General features: G+C 40.4%; 1 protein-coding gene across 1 annotated transcript in view; it reads right to left on the bottom strand.

Moving 5' to 3' along the window:
• The window catches only part of asic1b (acid-sensing (proton-gated) ion channel 1b), a 151,227-nt gene extending 144,471 nt beyond the window's left edge, over nt 1-6,756 (bottom strand). Inside the window, exon 1 of the mRNA XM_078798474.1 lies at nt 5,669-6,756. Within this exon, the coding sequence (XP_078654600.1) occupies nt 5,669-6,030 (362 nt within the window). The 5' untranslated portion in view covers nt 6,031-6,756. The remainder of the gene's footprint in view (nt 1-5,668) is intronic.
• Nucleotides 6,757-15,914: the final 9,158 nt, after the last annotated feature.

Raw genomic sequence — 15,914 nt, 5'->3', positions numbered from 1 at the left:
TAGCATGTGTCTCAAGACTCTGCAGTTGCGCAATATGTTGTAAATAAAAAGAGTATAAATGTGACTATAGTCGTGTTTTGTCATGTCTACAGGGCTCTAATAATGCTTTGTTCATTTTAATCTGAAAAAAGTAATTTGTCTACCCACCAACTATATGTGGTTTCTTAAATTTTTATTATTTGCCGTTTTATTATTATTATTATATTTATTTATTAATTACTGATTGATTGATTTTCTTTATTCTTGATTTGTTTATTTATTTTTCATCTTATTTTGTGCAGAAAAATAAAAAGTAAGATATTTGAGAACAGTGGAATGTTTTATCAGAGCTTTTATTGTCGAAAATCGAAACCAAAGCACTGAAAAAGTTTGTATATTTTTCTGTTTTTAATAAATTTTTTTTTTTTTTGGCAAAACCTGGATGTGGCCCAGCCTTGCCCAGACCCTAGCTCTAGTGGACCCCAGGAAAATTGAGTTTGAGACCCCTGCACTAGATGGTAACTTTGTGTGCTGTGATTCCCTATGTTGAAAAAAGAAACCCGACTATTACTTCTGGGTTGGTTAAATACTTCCTGTTCCTGTTTATTAAGAGAGCCTGTTCAGTCAGGTCGGGTTTGACCAGAAGTTATGATGCAGGCATTGCCTGTGGGGTTTTTTCCTGTCTTTGTAAAGACTTTTGCACCCATTCAGGCGTTTTTTATACTTTAGACTATCCAATAAAACATCATCTGAGCACTCAGAGCCCTGCCACAGCAGAGGTTCTTAAATGGTCTCGACTTGGGACTCACATTTTCCAACATATTGTATCTTAGTATATCACGGTCGGGTCTGGAACCAGTTAAGCACTCTAAATGAGGGACGACTGTACAATAGTTGAGACAGCACCTCAGCTGCTTGCAGTTAGGTAATACGCTGTGTTTATTCTGTATTTCATCATGTGGATACAGCTGATTAAACATGTGTACTGCTATGCCGTCATAGCTTGGACTCATGTTGTCTGATGTCAGCGGGTGTGCTGCTGAAACGTTGTGGACCTCGCAGAGACTTGATTTAAAACCCTCAGAGAAATGTGCTTGCAATGTACAGATCCAATTCAAGTCCTTATCTCGCTGGATTTTTTATTTTCTTTCTCAGCGAGTGGGGTCAGGGAAAAAAACACACACATGAACAAGCACACACATAGTGTACGTCTTTAGGCTTTTTAGGCCACACAGGAACAGTAAGAAGTGTTGGTGGGTAGCAACAGCAACAGGAATGACAGAGTTACCATAATCAGTGCGACTGTAGCGTCACAAACAGTTCTAATTACACGCGGATAAAGTCATCTTCATCTCGGAGCTTATGAGGCACACGCTAATTGCGGACCCCCTCCTTCCATGTCAAGTCACTAAATTGCAGACTTTACAAGGGGACAATCGTTATGCTTTATTCTCCATTCTCTCATTAAATCACTGTACTGTATATACACTCAACATGTGTGGGACTAAACACTAATGGGGAGGGTTTCCGGGCATGGGATTCAGGACAGGACTTTGACTAGGACACTCCAAAGTCTTCATTTTGTTTTTCTTCAGCCATTCAGAGGCGTGACAATCGTGCAAAAAGAAAAAAAAGTAAAGAAACAAATATTGTTAAACTTGGTCCCATAATGGCACTGGTGTTGAGGTTAATGGTAGTAACCAGACTGAACAAAAATTGGAGCATCATTTTTGAGCTAAATAGAGACTCATTATAATACTAATAGTCACGCTCAATACTCATAATACAGACACATTTATCACACATTTATCACATTATCCCCTATGTTTCTTTATTTAGTGATATTTTAGATGTACAGTGATAAATTCATTCATTCATTTTCTACCGCTGGAGCCTATCCCAGCTGTCTTCCGGCGAGATGCGGGGTACACCCTGGACCGGTTGCCAGCCAATCACAGGGCACATATAGACAAACAACCATTCACACTCACATTCATACCTATGGACAATTTGGAGTCGCCAATTAACCTAGCATGTTTTTGGAATGTGGGAGGAAACCGGAGTACCCGGAGAAAACCCACGCATGCATAGTGAGAACATACGTAGAAACTCCACATAGAGATGCCCGAGGGTGGAATCGAACTCGGGTCTCCTAGCTGTGAGGCCTGCGCGCTAACCACTCTATTACCATGCAGCCCCATGCTAGGTTCATTCAATCATTCATTCATTTTCTACTGCTTTTCCTCACGAGGGTCTCCGGTATGCTGGAGCCTATCCCAGCTGTCTTCAGGCGAGAGGCGGGGTACACCCTGGACTGTTCGCCAGCCAATCACAGGGCACATATAGACAAACAACCATTCACACTCACATTCATACCTATGGACAATTTGGAGTCGCCAATTAACCTAGCATGTTTTTGGAATGTGGGAGGAAACCGGAGTACCTGGGGAAAACTGGGAGAACAAAAACATGCAAACTCCACACAGAGATGGCCGAGGATGGAATTGAACTCGGGTCTCCTAGCTGTGAGGTCTGCGCACTAACCACTCGTCTACAGTGAAGCCTACAGTATTACATTATCTTTCATTATCGATTCATTATCTTTAAAATCATCATACATGGCGACAAGGAAACATCATAAATATTTACATATGCATACGTCTACCGCTGCCCAATACCCATAAGTCCATAACATTGTGTTCTGTTGTTAAATAATAAATAATAACTGCAAGCATGAACACTTTACATGATATCATTCATGCTTTCCTGTAAGGTTATGACCTGTATATGTATATTCATTTTATACGGCAAGAGTTCACACATTGGGTACGTATTTATGTCATGCGTGGATGTAAGACAGGTGCTACAAGCTACGCTCAGACTATGCCTCGGGGCTCCGCAGCCCGTGTCGATCAATACGCTAAAAATACACTGTTATGTTTTTCAAGATGCTATTTAGATGTGTTGTGCTGATGCAGGCACGTTTATTGTACTAGTGTGCGTCTTGCAGTGCAAGAGACAGGACAGACATACGTATGTGCACGTGATGAGAAAATCAAGATATTTAAAGTTTCTGCAGCGAATTTAAAGTTTGACTGCAGAAAGACTGAAATGATCAAAGCCTAGCAGAGCTAAAAAAAAAAAAGGGGGGGGGGGGAGAAAAGGAGTGGGGGGGAGGATTTAAGAACCTCCAGTATTGGGATCATCATATCGGATGAGGAGGCAAGGAAGTGCTCCAGCAGCATTTTTTTTTCGTCTTTCGTCATTTAATATTAACTGTATGTGTTAACTGAAGGACTCATGTGATGTGTGGTGCATTTTCGCCCATCACACACCTGACTGATGTGAAGGCTTTCATTCATCATGTTGGAGTTCTTCTATATGTCAAAGAGGTTTTTTTCCCAGAAAAAAACATTACATAGACTACAGAGGCCCTTGAAAGGTTTTGCATTTGTCTTTGTGCATCTCAGTGTCCCCTGGAGTATGAGGAGTAATTGAGACAGGTGTCAGAACACTGCTTTGCACTCACACCGCAACTTGTAGGATGTTAGAGACGTCTGCTTTATTTTGCTAAACAAGCAAAACAGGATTAAAAATGTACCGTAAGGAATTGTTAACATGCAAACAAAGGGACGCAGCCAAATCAGATCATTACCGCCATCAAGAATATGATAGTATTATGTGTGTATGAATCAACAAAAATGCTTATATTGTGTTATACTGTCAATGGACTGATATTGACACATGTACTGTATAACAGTCATTATATTGCCTGTTAATATTCTCATTCTCAGGGCATTCGTAACAACCTAAACAGTCCAGTTTCGATTGATTGAATGCCATGAGAACATCATCCATCCATATATTTTCTATTCCGCTTATTCTCACAAGAGTTGTGGGTATGCTGGAGCCTATTCCAGTTGTCTTCAGGTAGAAGGCGGGGGGGGGGACACCCTGGACTGGTCGCCAGCCAATCACAGGGCACATATAAACAAATCAAACAGACAAAATCATGTGAAAGGTCAGAGAAGAAATGGTCACACTAAAAAGATGGTTTCATGATAATACATTGTCCGTGAACCTAAATAAAAATAAAATCATGCTATTTTGTAACAGCAGAAATGACACGCACCAGCAAATACAAATAGACGGTGTAGACATTGAAAGGGTGAAGGAAAATGACATTTTTGGGGATCAGAATAGATGAATATAGGAGCTGGAAACCTCATATTACAAATATACAACATAAGGTGGCCAGAAATATTTCAATATTGAACAAAGCAAAATTTGTTCTCAATCAGAAATCACTCCACACTCTTTATTGCTCTCTGGTTCTACCATATCTTACTTATTGTGAGGAAATATGGGGTAATAACTATAAAAGCAATCTTCACTCGCTAAATGTACTGCAAAAAAGGTCAGTAAGGATAATTCATAATGCCGCCTACAGAGAACATACTAACTCCTTATTTCTAAAACCACAAATACTTAAACTTGCTGATATAGTTAATCTTCAAACAGCTAAAATAATACATAAGGCTATAAAAACAACCAATTACTTAAAAATGTCATCCGACACTTCTCGTGAAAAAGAGGAGAAATATGATCTCAGAGAAGAACTACATTTGAAACACTTCTATGCTAGGACTACGTTAAAAAGCCATAGCATTTCAGTATGTGGAATCAAACTATGGAATGGATTGAGTAAGGAACTCAAACAATGCACAACGATGAGCCAATTCAAGAAACAATACAAGCAGTTGATGTTTGCTAAATACAAGGATGAAGAGTCTTGAACCAGTCATGATGTGCTATATATATCACTATATTGACACTTACTATGGTACCCATTATGTCATTGGATGGTCATACCACCTCGTACTTCGGTATGTGACAAAAATAAAATTAAAAAATAAATTTTAAAATTTTAAAACATTTAAAAAATAAAATAAACTATATTATGGAAAGCAGGAAGTGAACAAATGTAACAGTTACTGATTGTAAAAGTACCAGATGGAGGGGTAGGATTTAATAAGCTTTGCTTCTTCCTACTCCTTTTGGACATGTGGAACTGTGAACTGATTATGTGATGCATTCAATTGTAATCTGATGCATGTTCAATTGAAATAAAACCATCACCATAACCATCATAAACTTGCAAGTAAATGGACAGACAGACGTTTAAATTATTATTATTATGTTTAATGATTAGATATTTACTTTATGGATGTCTTTGAACAGACACTGTGCTTGAATCAACTGAAAGATGTGTAGATAATGTATATGGACAGAGATGATTACAATGTGCTTGTATGTAAATGGATATTATACTGGATATTATAGTGTGTGTGTGTGTATGAATTGGCAGACAAATGTGTGTATATGAATCATAATGTTTTGATTTTGCTCCTAACATATGTAAATGTAGACAGATGTTTTACAGATGTGAATGACGGACATGTTTATGGGAAATGCAAAGCGCGTGTTCCCACCTGTATACATGTCAGTACCTGGACTCATTTCAAATTTGGCTAACACATACGGTGGCCTTAAGTAGTCAAAAAGGTTACATGCAATGTATTGTTGTTATGTGTTTATGGAAAACTTGATGGGTTTCACTGGTACTTAAACTAGTCATAAACGTATACATTGCATTAATAACACATAAGTAAACATTTCATGCACGCACCTGCCGTTGAGCAAGGCCAGTAGTTCCCCGGCATGGTACAAGTCATTGCGAGTCACCCTGGTAAAGCGGAAGGCGTTGAGGTTGCAGAAAGTGACCGCCGGAAACACCATAAGCGGGGCTGCCACTTCGTCCAGCTTGGTGATGTGCGGGTACTGGAAGTAGAACTGCACCCGGTCCACGCACACCAGAGCCAACACGCCCACGGAACCCAGGAAGAACAGGATCCACAAGGTCCGCTTCACGCACATGCGCTCGTAGGTGAACATGTGCGAGATGCCGTGCAGCGTGGACCTGCTTGCGAACACCTCAATGGGAGCCGGTCTCTTGTAGTCCATGTCCTCGGAGTCCGCTTTGAGATCCATGGTATCCGAGTATATACACTGCAGTAGTATGGATGTACAAAAGAGTCTTCTTTTTAAGGATGTAAGGAGGGTGGGGGGGTTTATGAAGAGTCTGCAAGTTCACGCCCTTCCATGCATCTCATGGAGCTGAATTCCACGTACTCCCCACTTGGAACCCCCCCGTGGTACTTACACGCCTGGACAAAGTGCAAAGAGATGCACCTCAGCTGCGGTTGTGCATCCGTGATAAATGAGGTAGCACTTCACTAAGTTGACCAAAAATGTCGCTGGATTTAAACACAACACAAGGAAACGGCTGTCTTCTAGTGATAGAGGGGGTTTGAACTAGGGGTTTTTTCTACTGCCTCTTTTTTCATGACAACGAAACGCAAGGCTGCTGGAGAAACAGCTGCATCATGACGAGCTGTCACACCGTCGCTTCTGCTCGCTTTCTGGCATCCTCTTATTTAGCTGCCTTTCTTCTCCCCCGTCACGATAATGCAGCTAATCAACCCGCGTTGAATGTAAAGATTCCCGGAGGAGGACAAGCGTGAACCTGGGCTTGGTATGTGTGTGAGGGGGGAAAAAAAGAGTCCCAATCCCAGCTGGAGACAACCGGCGTCCAAGAGGAGCTCCGATGGCTGCTGTGGTGGATATCGATCAATGAAATTGGATGTGTGGAGGAAGGAGAGAGACGACAGGACGGCGGGGGTTCTTACGCCAGGTGACGACGTCAGCTGTCATTCCGGCTGCACTATGCTAAAAACCCAACACATGAAACAGCATTTTGACAGTGAACTCAACAAAACTCAAATTTACGTAAAGTACATGAACGCTGCACGACTTGCATAAGCTAACACAGCAAATAAGCGTTCTTGTTACAGTACAAATTAGCGTACAGAAGTTTAACTTTGCACAAGACAATGGACTATCCATGTTGTTAAATCAACGTATGAAGTTGAAGGTGATTTTTCAACTGATTTAAGCTCATATGTTCCACTTTTCCGGTCATAAGTGAAAGCTAACTGCATAAAAGTAGCTAATGGGGGCTAATGTATCAAGCTGATACAAATTAGTTTATAATATCAATACCTCGATGGTAGCCATATCGGATTGCTACAATTGTGATTAGATTCATGTTTTTTATTCTCTTCTTGTTTATTTTCATAAATATAAGTGCTTGTGTTGTCGGATATTGTTTACATAAAGGGCTGCACAGTGGACGAGTGGTTAGCACACAGACCTCACAGCTAGGAGATCAGGGTTCAATTCCACCCTCGGCCATCTCTGTGTGGAGTTCGCATGTTCTCCCCGTGCATGCGTGGTTTTTCTCCGGGTACTCCGGTTTTCTCCCACATTCCAAAAACATGCTAGGTTAATTGGCGACTCCAAATTGTCCATAGGTATGAATGTGAGTGTGAATGGTTGTTTGTCTATATGTGCCCTGTGATTGGCTGGTGACCAGTCCAGGGTGTACCCCTGGGATAGCCTCCAGCATCCCCTGCGACCCTTGTGAGGATAAGCGGTAGAAAATGAAAGAATTAATGTTTACATAAATATGGACTCAGGAACTATTATTATTCATTTTCTGTACCGCTTGTCCTCACTAGGGTCGCGGGTATGCAGGAGCCTATCCCAGCTGTCTTCAGGCGAGAGGCGGGGGAAACTCTGGACACTTCATTATTATTTGTTGGTTAATTTTTGTAATACAGGTTTTATTTTTGCTCACAAATTATATGCAATAAAGGAATATATCATTTAGAGTTGATATTATCTATTTTGTTAAATTGTTGACCAAATTACCTTAAGATTATCAACATTTCTTTGTAAAAGTTATCTGTGTGTCTGAAATAATCAACCTGTATTAATTTGGTATCGGACAATAAAGTAATTAAGCATTCACTGCCCGCATGTTTGCCGATTTTTGGCCATAAAAAATATTTTTCTACAGAAAATACATCTCAGTCACCATAGAATCCAAATATGAGGTTAACAATGGAAATATAATTGATTTCTAGGGTTTGACTTTCACTATAACAACTTGAAAAAATACTATACAAGTAATTGTTAGCACAGGTAAATACGTATCATGAAAGCCCCAAAACCAGACAATAAGGCAGAATGTGTGCTCTCCCATGGTAGCCATGTTGCCAAAGAGCCAAGTGGCAAGTTCCGCCATTAAATTCTTCAGAATGTGTTCATAATTCCCGTTTGCCATAGCTTTAACACCGGCATCTGCAAAGGCAGCATATTGATTAACATGATGAGCAATGCTCTGTTGCTAAGGTGATAGCAATTCTGGGTAAACCGGGTATGATGCGGCTGTGACACACGTTCAGTATTAATTGATGATGATATTACAATTCACATGTAGAAGCAGAAAAGATGCAGACTTATTTAGACTGAAGGAGCCCAGATGAATACAAAGTGCGAGGTTTTTTTTGTCATTTTGCCCTTTACTTTAGCTTGGCTTTAATTGCTTATGATCACATTTTTTCACAAGTGAGTCTCTACTTTACAAATGGCCCCCTTGAAAGCCCAGAGAGCTTGAAAGGAAAAGTAATTTATTGGGAGCACTTGTGCTGTAAGAAAACTTACTTAATTCATTATGGAGTAAGGGGCGATGTAAAAATAGAACCTCTTTTTCATGCAAGAAGACTCTATATTGCAGGGTTTTTGCAACTCTTTTGCATCATCACCTGTTTTACTTTTGTTTCCATTTTGCTTTAGGGACTTATAGGCAAAACAAATGTTATAAACACCCTAAACTAATAAAAAAAACCTTAAAGGTGCTGTCCCTTGAAGGTTAAACAACACCACCACCAAGAAGCATCTGTGGCCAACGGGAGGAAAACCTTATTCCTGTTCATTATGCAGTAGAAGCTTTCATTGCCAAACCAAATTTGTAACCAAATAAAATGATTGGCATTCATGGCTTTCACTCACCATTGTCTCATAAATATGTACATATACTGTACATAGTGTGGACATACACAAAAGCAATCTTCAAACAAGCGACAGACACTTTGGAATCATTGTGTGGTTATGATAGTCATATATACATTTAATCATAGCTAGCATTAGGCTGCACGGCGGACAAGTGGTTAGCGCGCAGACCTCACAGCTAGGAGACCAGGGTTCAATTCCACCCTCGGCCATCTCTGTGTGGAGTTTGCATATTCTCCCCGTGCAATGTGTGGGTTTTCTCCGGGTACTCCGGTTTCCTCCCACATTCCAAAAACATGCTAGGTTAATTGGCGACTCCAAATTGTCCATAGGTATGAATATGAGTGTGAATGGTTGTTTGTCTATATGTGCCCTGTGATTGGCTGGCCACCAGTCCAGGGTGTACCCCGCCTCTCGCCTGAAGACAGCATAACCGCGACCCTAGTGAGGATAAGCGGTAGAAAATGAATGAATGAATGAAATAATATAGGTTGCTCATTAAAAGGTTCAGCAAAAAAAGAGAATTAATTTTGGTTAAAAAATGTTTTAAAATTGTTTTAAGATACTTCTTCGTCTCATTTACTTATTTTGTGATTAACTGTAAAAACCTTTGTGTTCTATCTCTTTTATTTATGTATGAAGTACACAGATTGGCGAGCTGTTTTGTCATGAAATTTTCACTGTGCCAAGCTGAAAATGGTGTGCCGTCATACCCATCCTCGGCGCACCCCAGTCTACCAAATTGGTTTGGCTGTGGTGGTGCGCTGTATGATATAACCACTGCGTGGGGTGCGCCTCCGCCAACCTGCGCCACTTTCTGATGTGCTGCAAAATTAGAGCCCCATAACGGCAAACATCTAAAAAAAATTGAAAATTTCAAAATAGGACTCAGTAATGAGTAGTTGTGCCATTTTTGTTCAGAGGCCTACAGAGATAGATACCGTGTTTTTGGCCAACTCTGACCAATCAAGTCTTGACTGTATGCAGATGTTTCTTACTATACAGCCTTTGGTCTAATGACAATTTGCTTTAATTTTTACTCCAGTCGTTAGTTTTAACATACAGTAATGATGAAGAGTCATTAAACGGTTGATGCTAACACTGGTGAGGAGATAATCTCCAGGTTTCCTTCTCTCTATCTCACCCCACATAGACGACATTTTACGGCGGCCAAGGTTGCACAGTTCAGCTGCCACTAAGTCGTGAGGAAGCTGGCAGGAAGCATGAACGCACCCTTGGGCTCCATTGACAAGCGTCTTTTGTTATCATTGGCCAGGCAGGGGATGCAGGAAGCAAGAGGCTCTCGACCCTCGATGATGTGAGTCGATTTGGCGGAGGCCACAGCAAAGTCCAGAATTCCTGGCTCTCTTGGCATGTGTCCAGGCAATGACATCATGAGATGGCAGAAGGTGACAGACAAGGTCTTGGCAGACAGATGGTCGTTAGATCTAATAACGAGAATCCCCCCATACTACCTCAGTGGGCAATGATCATTATCAGTCAAGGGCGCCTTTATTGACAGCAAAGGGATCCGTCAACAGATCCACCTCCCATACCGTCCTCTAACTTAAGTGATATTGCGCTCTGGCATGTGCAACGTTGTAAGAGTAATGCTGACACATTCACTAGCCGCGCTATTACCCCTCCGCACGCAACGCTCCAGGAGGAATTGTCCAAATAGACTGTGGAAAAAGTTACACAGACGGATAATGAGCATTTTTACTTTGACGATCACGTTTGACAGTTTGATCTGCTATGTGTTTTACTCCACAAGCGGGCAATACACCGATCCATTATGTATTTTATTATTGAAAACGACTTTAATATCAGTGCCTGCTTGGAGCAAATGAAGGACAAGGAATGACATTTGGGGATTTCACTGTGGTATCATCACCTTATACTCTTTTAGAGGATGTTTTATGCAGTAATGTGAAGTGATCACACATCTTATAAGCTCGTTCATTCATTTTCTACCGCTTATCCTCACAAGGGTTGGCAGGGGGGTGCTGGAGCCTATCCCAGCTGTCTTCGGGCGAGAGGCGGGGTACACCCTGGACTGGTCGCCAGCCCATCTTATAAGTTATACGTATAACGTATTATTTAATTATATAACTGTCGAGGGGGGTTGAATAATTATATCACATTGTGGGGGTAATTGTTGTAAACACTAGGAAGTAGTACTGTAGTAGTACAGCCCTTTCTACTAGCCTAAACACTCTCAGAAGCAGAGAATGAATGAAAATTTGTTTTCATTCAATCTGTTTTTATCCTTCACTAGGGTTGCTGGAGCCTACCTATGGACAATTTGAGTCGCCAATTAACCTAGCATGGTAATGGTAATGGTTTTATTTCATTTGAACATGCATCAGATTACAATTGAATGCATCACATAATCAGTTCACAGTTCCACATGTCCAAAAGGAGTAGGAAGAAGCAAAGCTTATTAAATCCTACCCCTCCATCTGGTACAATCAATAACTGTTACATTTGTTCACTTCCTGCTTTCCATAATACGGTTTAAGGTTTTTTTTGTTTTGGAATGTGGGAGGAAACCATGTTTATGATGTGCTCTTTTACACATTTGAAAATACTGTAAAAATTACACTCATTCATTTTCTACCGCACATATAGACAAACAACCATTCACACTCATATTCATACCTATGGACAATTTGGAGTCGCCAATTAACATTAGCATGTTTTTGGAATGTGGGAGGAAATCGGAGAAAACCCATGCATGCACGGGGAGAACATGCAAACTCCATACAACTCCGGGAGTGGAATTGAACTCCTAGCTGTGAGGCCTGCGTGTTAACCACTCGGCCGGCATGAAAAAATATAAATTGTATTAATAGTCTATTGTCTTAATTTTGCAGTTCTTCTTGCCATTTACAGACAGTTCTTATAATGTTCAATAGTAACCTAGCAACTTTCTTTCCTTCTTATTTGTCCAATTCCACTGTACATTCAGTGGCCATTTTGCATTAGAGAAGTAGTTTTCTATTATTTTCTGTCAATACGGCTCTTCTATTATTAAAATTCTGCCTGGCAACAAGTGGCAGTGTGACCAAGACAAGTATATAAGTATTCTGTTGATTTACATGGCTGTCCCTGCTAGTCAGCTGAATGTGAAATCCCAAGATGACTAAGATACACAACAGGCAGTAAGAAAGAGCGCTGTACTTTTCCCCCAACACCATTTCATATAGAAGCACCACTGGGTACATGTGTACTGCTTGCCTTTATGTATTAGCGTGTTGCACTATAAAAGACTTAAATACTACTAGCATTTGTCTCAATGTTTCCCAGCTGAGGAACTCTCCTGAGGAGTTCAAAGACCATTTACGTCCTGACTGGAGGAGAAATTAATCCTAATTACTTTTTTTTTCCACAGAACGACTAATTAAATATTCACACCAAGGCCTCCCTCTCACCACAAGCCCTCCTTCTCCTCTTTGTTTTGTTCTTTTTTTCTTTCTTCCTGCACATGCAAGGAACGCCAAAGTAAATCGCACTGTGCCCTGCATGCACGAGATATGAGCTTGAAAGAGGAAAAAAAAGTGCACCTAGTTTGCAATATGACATGAAGGGAATTAGCTTTCATTGAGGAGGTAATTGAAAATGAAATAGCTGGCAGTAACTTTTTTATGACTTTCCATAAAGTGTGCTCACAGGGATATTTAGTATAATTAGTACAGCCTGGTTTTTAATGTCAAGTCCTATGTTAAAGGTTGTTATGTTTTGCTGTTTGTTGACTGTCAAAATTTGACATTGTAACAAATAACCTTGTATTTCCGCTCACATGTGAGACACTGTTAACATTTTTAGCAATTTAGAGATTTTTTAAATTCCTTTTCATGGTTCCGTAATGAGCTGACCGTCCGCATTGAGCCCAAGCTATATCTTTGGAAAATGTGTGGGACCGAATGGAACACAGAGAGAATGTTTAAGTAAGTCCCTGCTCCCCACTAGTGTGTGTGTGTGTGTGTGTGTTTGTGTGTGAATTGAACTGCGTCTATTTTTAGTGAAATATGACTACATATCCAAATGTTGCAGCAAAGGAGAACAGGAGAGGAACCATATCACATCATACACAGTGAATATGAGATGCGCTGTATCTGCTGTCCCATCACCCCGATCATTCCTTCACTGGCCATAATCATAGGTACACCTGCAGAATCGAACCATCCTTACAAGGATAATGCTGTATTTGGATTAACACTGTCAGACAGGTAATCATTTAACAATAGGTTGATTATTGTGGTGCACTGCCACATACTATGTACTCTGCCTCTCGCCCGACGACAGCTGGAATAGGCTCCAGCATGCTTGTGAGGATAACCGGTGCGGAAAATGGATGGATGGATGCCACATACTAAGAGCTGTTTCAAATATTGGAAATGCAAATATAGTTAATCTTCAATATTCAGTACTACAAATAATACTATTCATTCATTCATTTTCTGTGAATTGCTGGAGTCTATCCCAGCTGTCTTCGGGCAAGAGGCGGGGTACACCCTGGACTGGTCGCTACGGCCAATCACAGGGCACATATAGACAAACAACCATTCACACTCACATTCATACCTATGGACAATTTGGAGTCGCTAATTAACCGAGCATGTTTTTGGAATGTGGGAGGAAACCGGAGAACATGCAAACTCCACACAGAGATGGCCGAGGGTGAAATTGAACTTGGGTCTCCTAGCTGTGAGACCTGCGTGCTAACCACTCGGCCAGTATGAAAAAAATTCAATTATATTACAGTCAAAAGGTCAATAGTAGAAAAATCATTCAGAACAATTCCATTCAGGAAGAGGAAAAACTCCTCATGTAAACATGGATATTGTGAAAAATTCCAAAAAAAAGTGCAGTTCCCCTTTGACCTGAGAGACCTTTAAGATATGATGTGTCTCTTCACATTACCACAATATATACAGTAGTTGACTTTAAAGCATACACCTGTCACCATTGCCATATTGTACTGAGCAGCCAGGACAACCACCTGTGTAACCACCAAAGTAGAATTTTTCAATACACCTTACTATCACTTGTGCTCTTCGGTGGTGGTGTTATTAAAAAAAAAGTAATTACCATGACATTTGTTGATATTTTGCATAATAAAGACATGGCATCACACATAATGATAATTTTTTTTTCAATTGAGGTTCCACTGTAAGTTGTTTAAGCTTGACAAAGAGCGAGATTTGTGTTAGATGAAAAAGCAAACTAGCCTCCCTAACTTCATTTCCTGAATGTATTCATATTCATCAAAGTCTGAGTTAATTTTCTCCTCCCTGGTGTGGCCTGGTAATGGAGATGCTCGTCATGCATGACAGCAATATTGTACAGCTCAGTGAAGCAGCAGCAGCGTGATTGGCAGATTTCAGAATGGATGTGGAAATAAGACGTTTGTCAAACATCTACAGACAATACAAACGACCACCACCTTGACTGGAAACTCCACGTTGGTACTTCACCGTGTTTAGTTTAATATAATCATGTAACAATTTGTGCTGTCACGAACAAGTTCCACTCATGGTGGCATATTTAGTCACACAACCCGATGCTCCGTCTGCTAATAGACAGTTATTTTCCTGCCTTGTTCCCCTGGGCGTAATTATGGTGACAGGTGTAAAAGTGAGGTGAATGCACTGAGGTTGGCTGAAGTTGCTCTTAATGCTGTTTAATTAGTCTTTAACATACATTTTGCACACTGTTCTTCTATTTTAATTTGTCTGTATCTTTCTAACCCAGAATAATGAGCATCTGCAATTAAAGCCGGGGTACTTTAAGTTCCATAATGGCCTACAAACAATGTGCAATTTGCTGTATTATTTCTTTAATGGCTTCGACTCTTTTTTTCTAATTACTCTGGGAGAATGCTCTCAAATATACAGTGGTAGTTTTGTATTGTAGGCACCAGAAGGCACTGTAATTGTTACTTTTATCTTATATATTTTTCACACATTCATAATCAATATGAAGTAGTGATTAAATTGCATTATATATCTTAATGAGCAGTTTTCTTTGCCTCGTTTGCCTCATACACACGAGGAGGTCTTGTAAAATAGTCACAAAGTCGAAACGGAATTTATTTGCTTCTGCTTTTTATACAGAACCTGCCCATTCATTCATTCATTCATGTTCTACCGCTTATCCTCACGAGGGTCGCTGTGGGTGCTGGAGCCTATCCCAGCTGTCTTCGGGCGAGAGGCGGGGTATACCCTGGACTGGTCGCCAGCCAATCACAGGGCACATATAGACAAACAACCATTCACACTCACATTCATACCGATGGATAATTTGGAATCGGCAAATAACCTAGCATGTTTTTGGAATGTGGGAGGAAACCGGAGTACCCGGAGAAAACCCACGCATGCACGGGGAGAACATGCAAACTCCACACAGAGATGGAATTGAACCCTGGTCTCCTAGCTGTGAGAGAACCTGTCCACTTTTATAAAATGTATATAAAGTTTGGATGGCAAAATATGGTATTGTATGTTTATATTACTTATTACTATACTATATTACTATACTTCCCACCTTATGGAGAAAACTAATTTTCCATGATTTTTACTTTCTGTCACTAACCAAAGCTCATGACTGTAGAATAATATCAGAAAATAAATATTAATATTTTTCCATTGATGTGAATTATACATGTATTTTCTGTATAGTTTGTCAACATGTCATCAATAATATAATGCTGCAGGAATATTTATTATGTGACTCTACATCCTGTCCTTGCACCCGAGGAAATGCCAGTGATTTTTAACAGTACCGATTTGTGTTAGATTCACAAACAAGTCAAATGCCAGGTATTTTTATGCTCGAATTCTGATGCTCTGTGGTGCCGCTTTGCTGCCGCCTGTCTGTGTCCTGTTGCAGCACATTACTGATTAGCTTGGGAGGAGCTACCTAAGCACACCTGCAGGCCATTAACTCTGGACTAT

The sequence above is a fragment of the Doryrhamphus excisus genome, linkage group LG18, assembly GCF_037039965.1.
Source record: "Doryrhamphus excisus strain RoL-2023G ecotype Guam linkage group LG18, RoL_Dexc_Guam_v1.1, whole genome shotgun sequence".
NCBI classification, from domain to species: domain Eukaryota; kingdom Metazoa; phylum Chordata; class Actinopteri; order Syngnathiformes; family Syngnathidae; genus Doryrhamphus; species Doryrhamphus excisus.
This window is presented reverse-complemented; position numbering and strand designations above follow the sequence as displayed.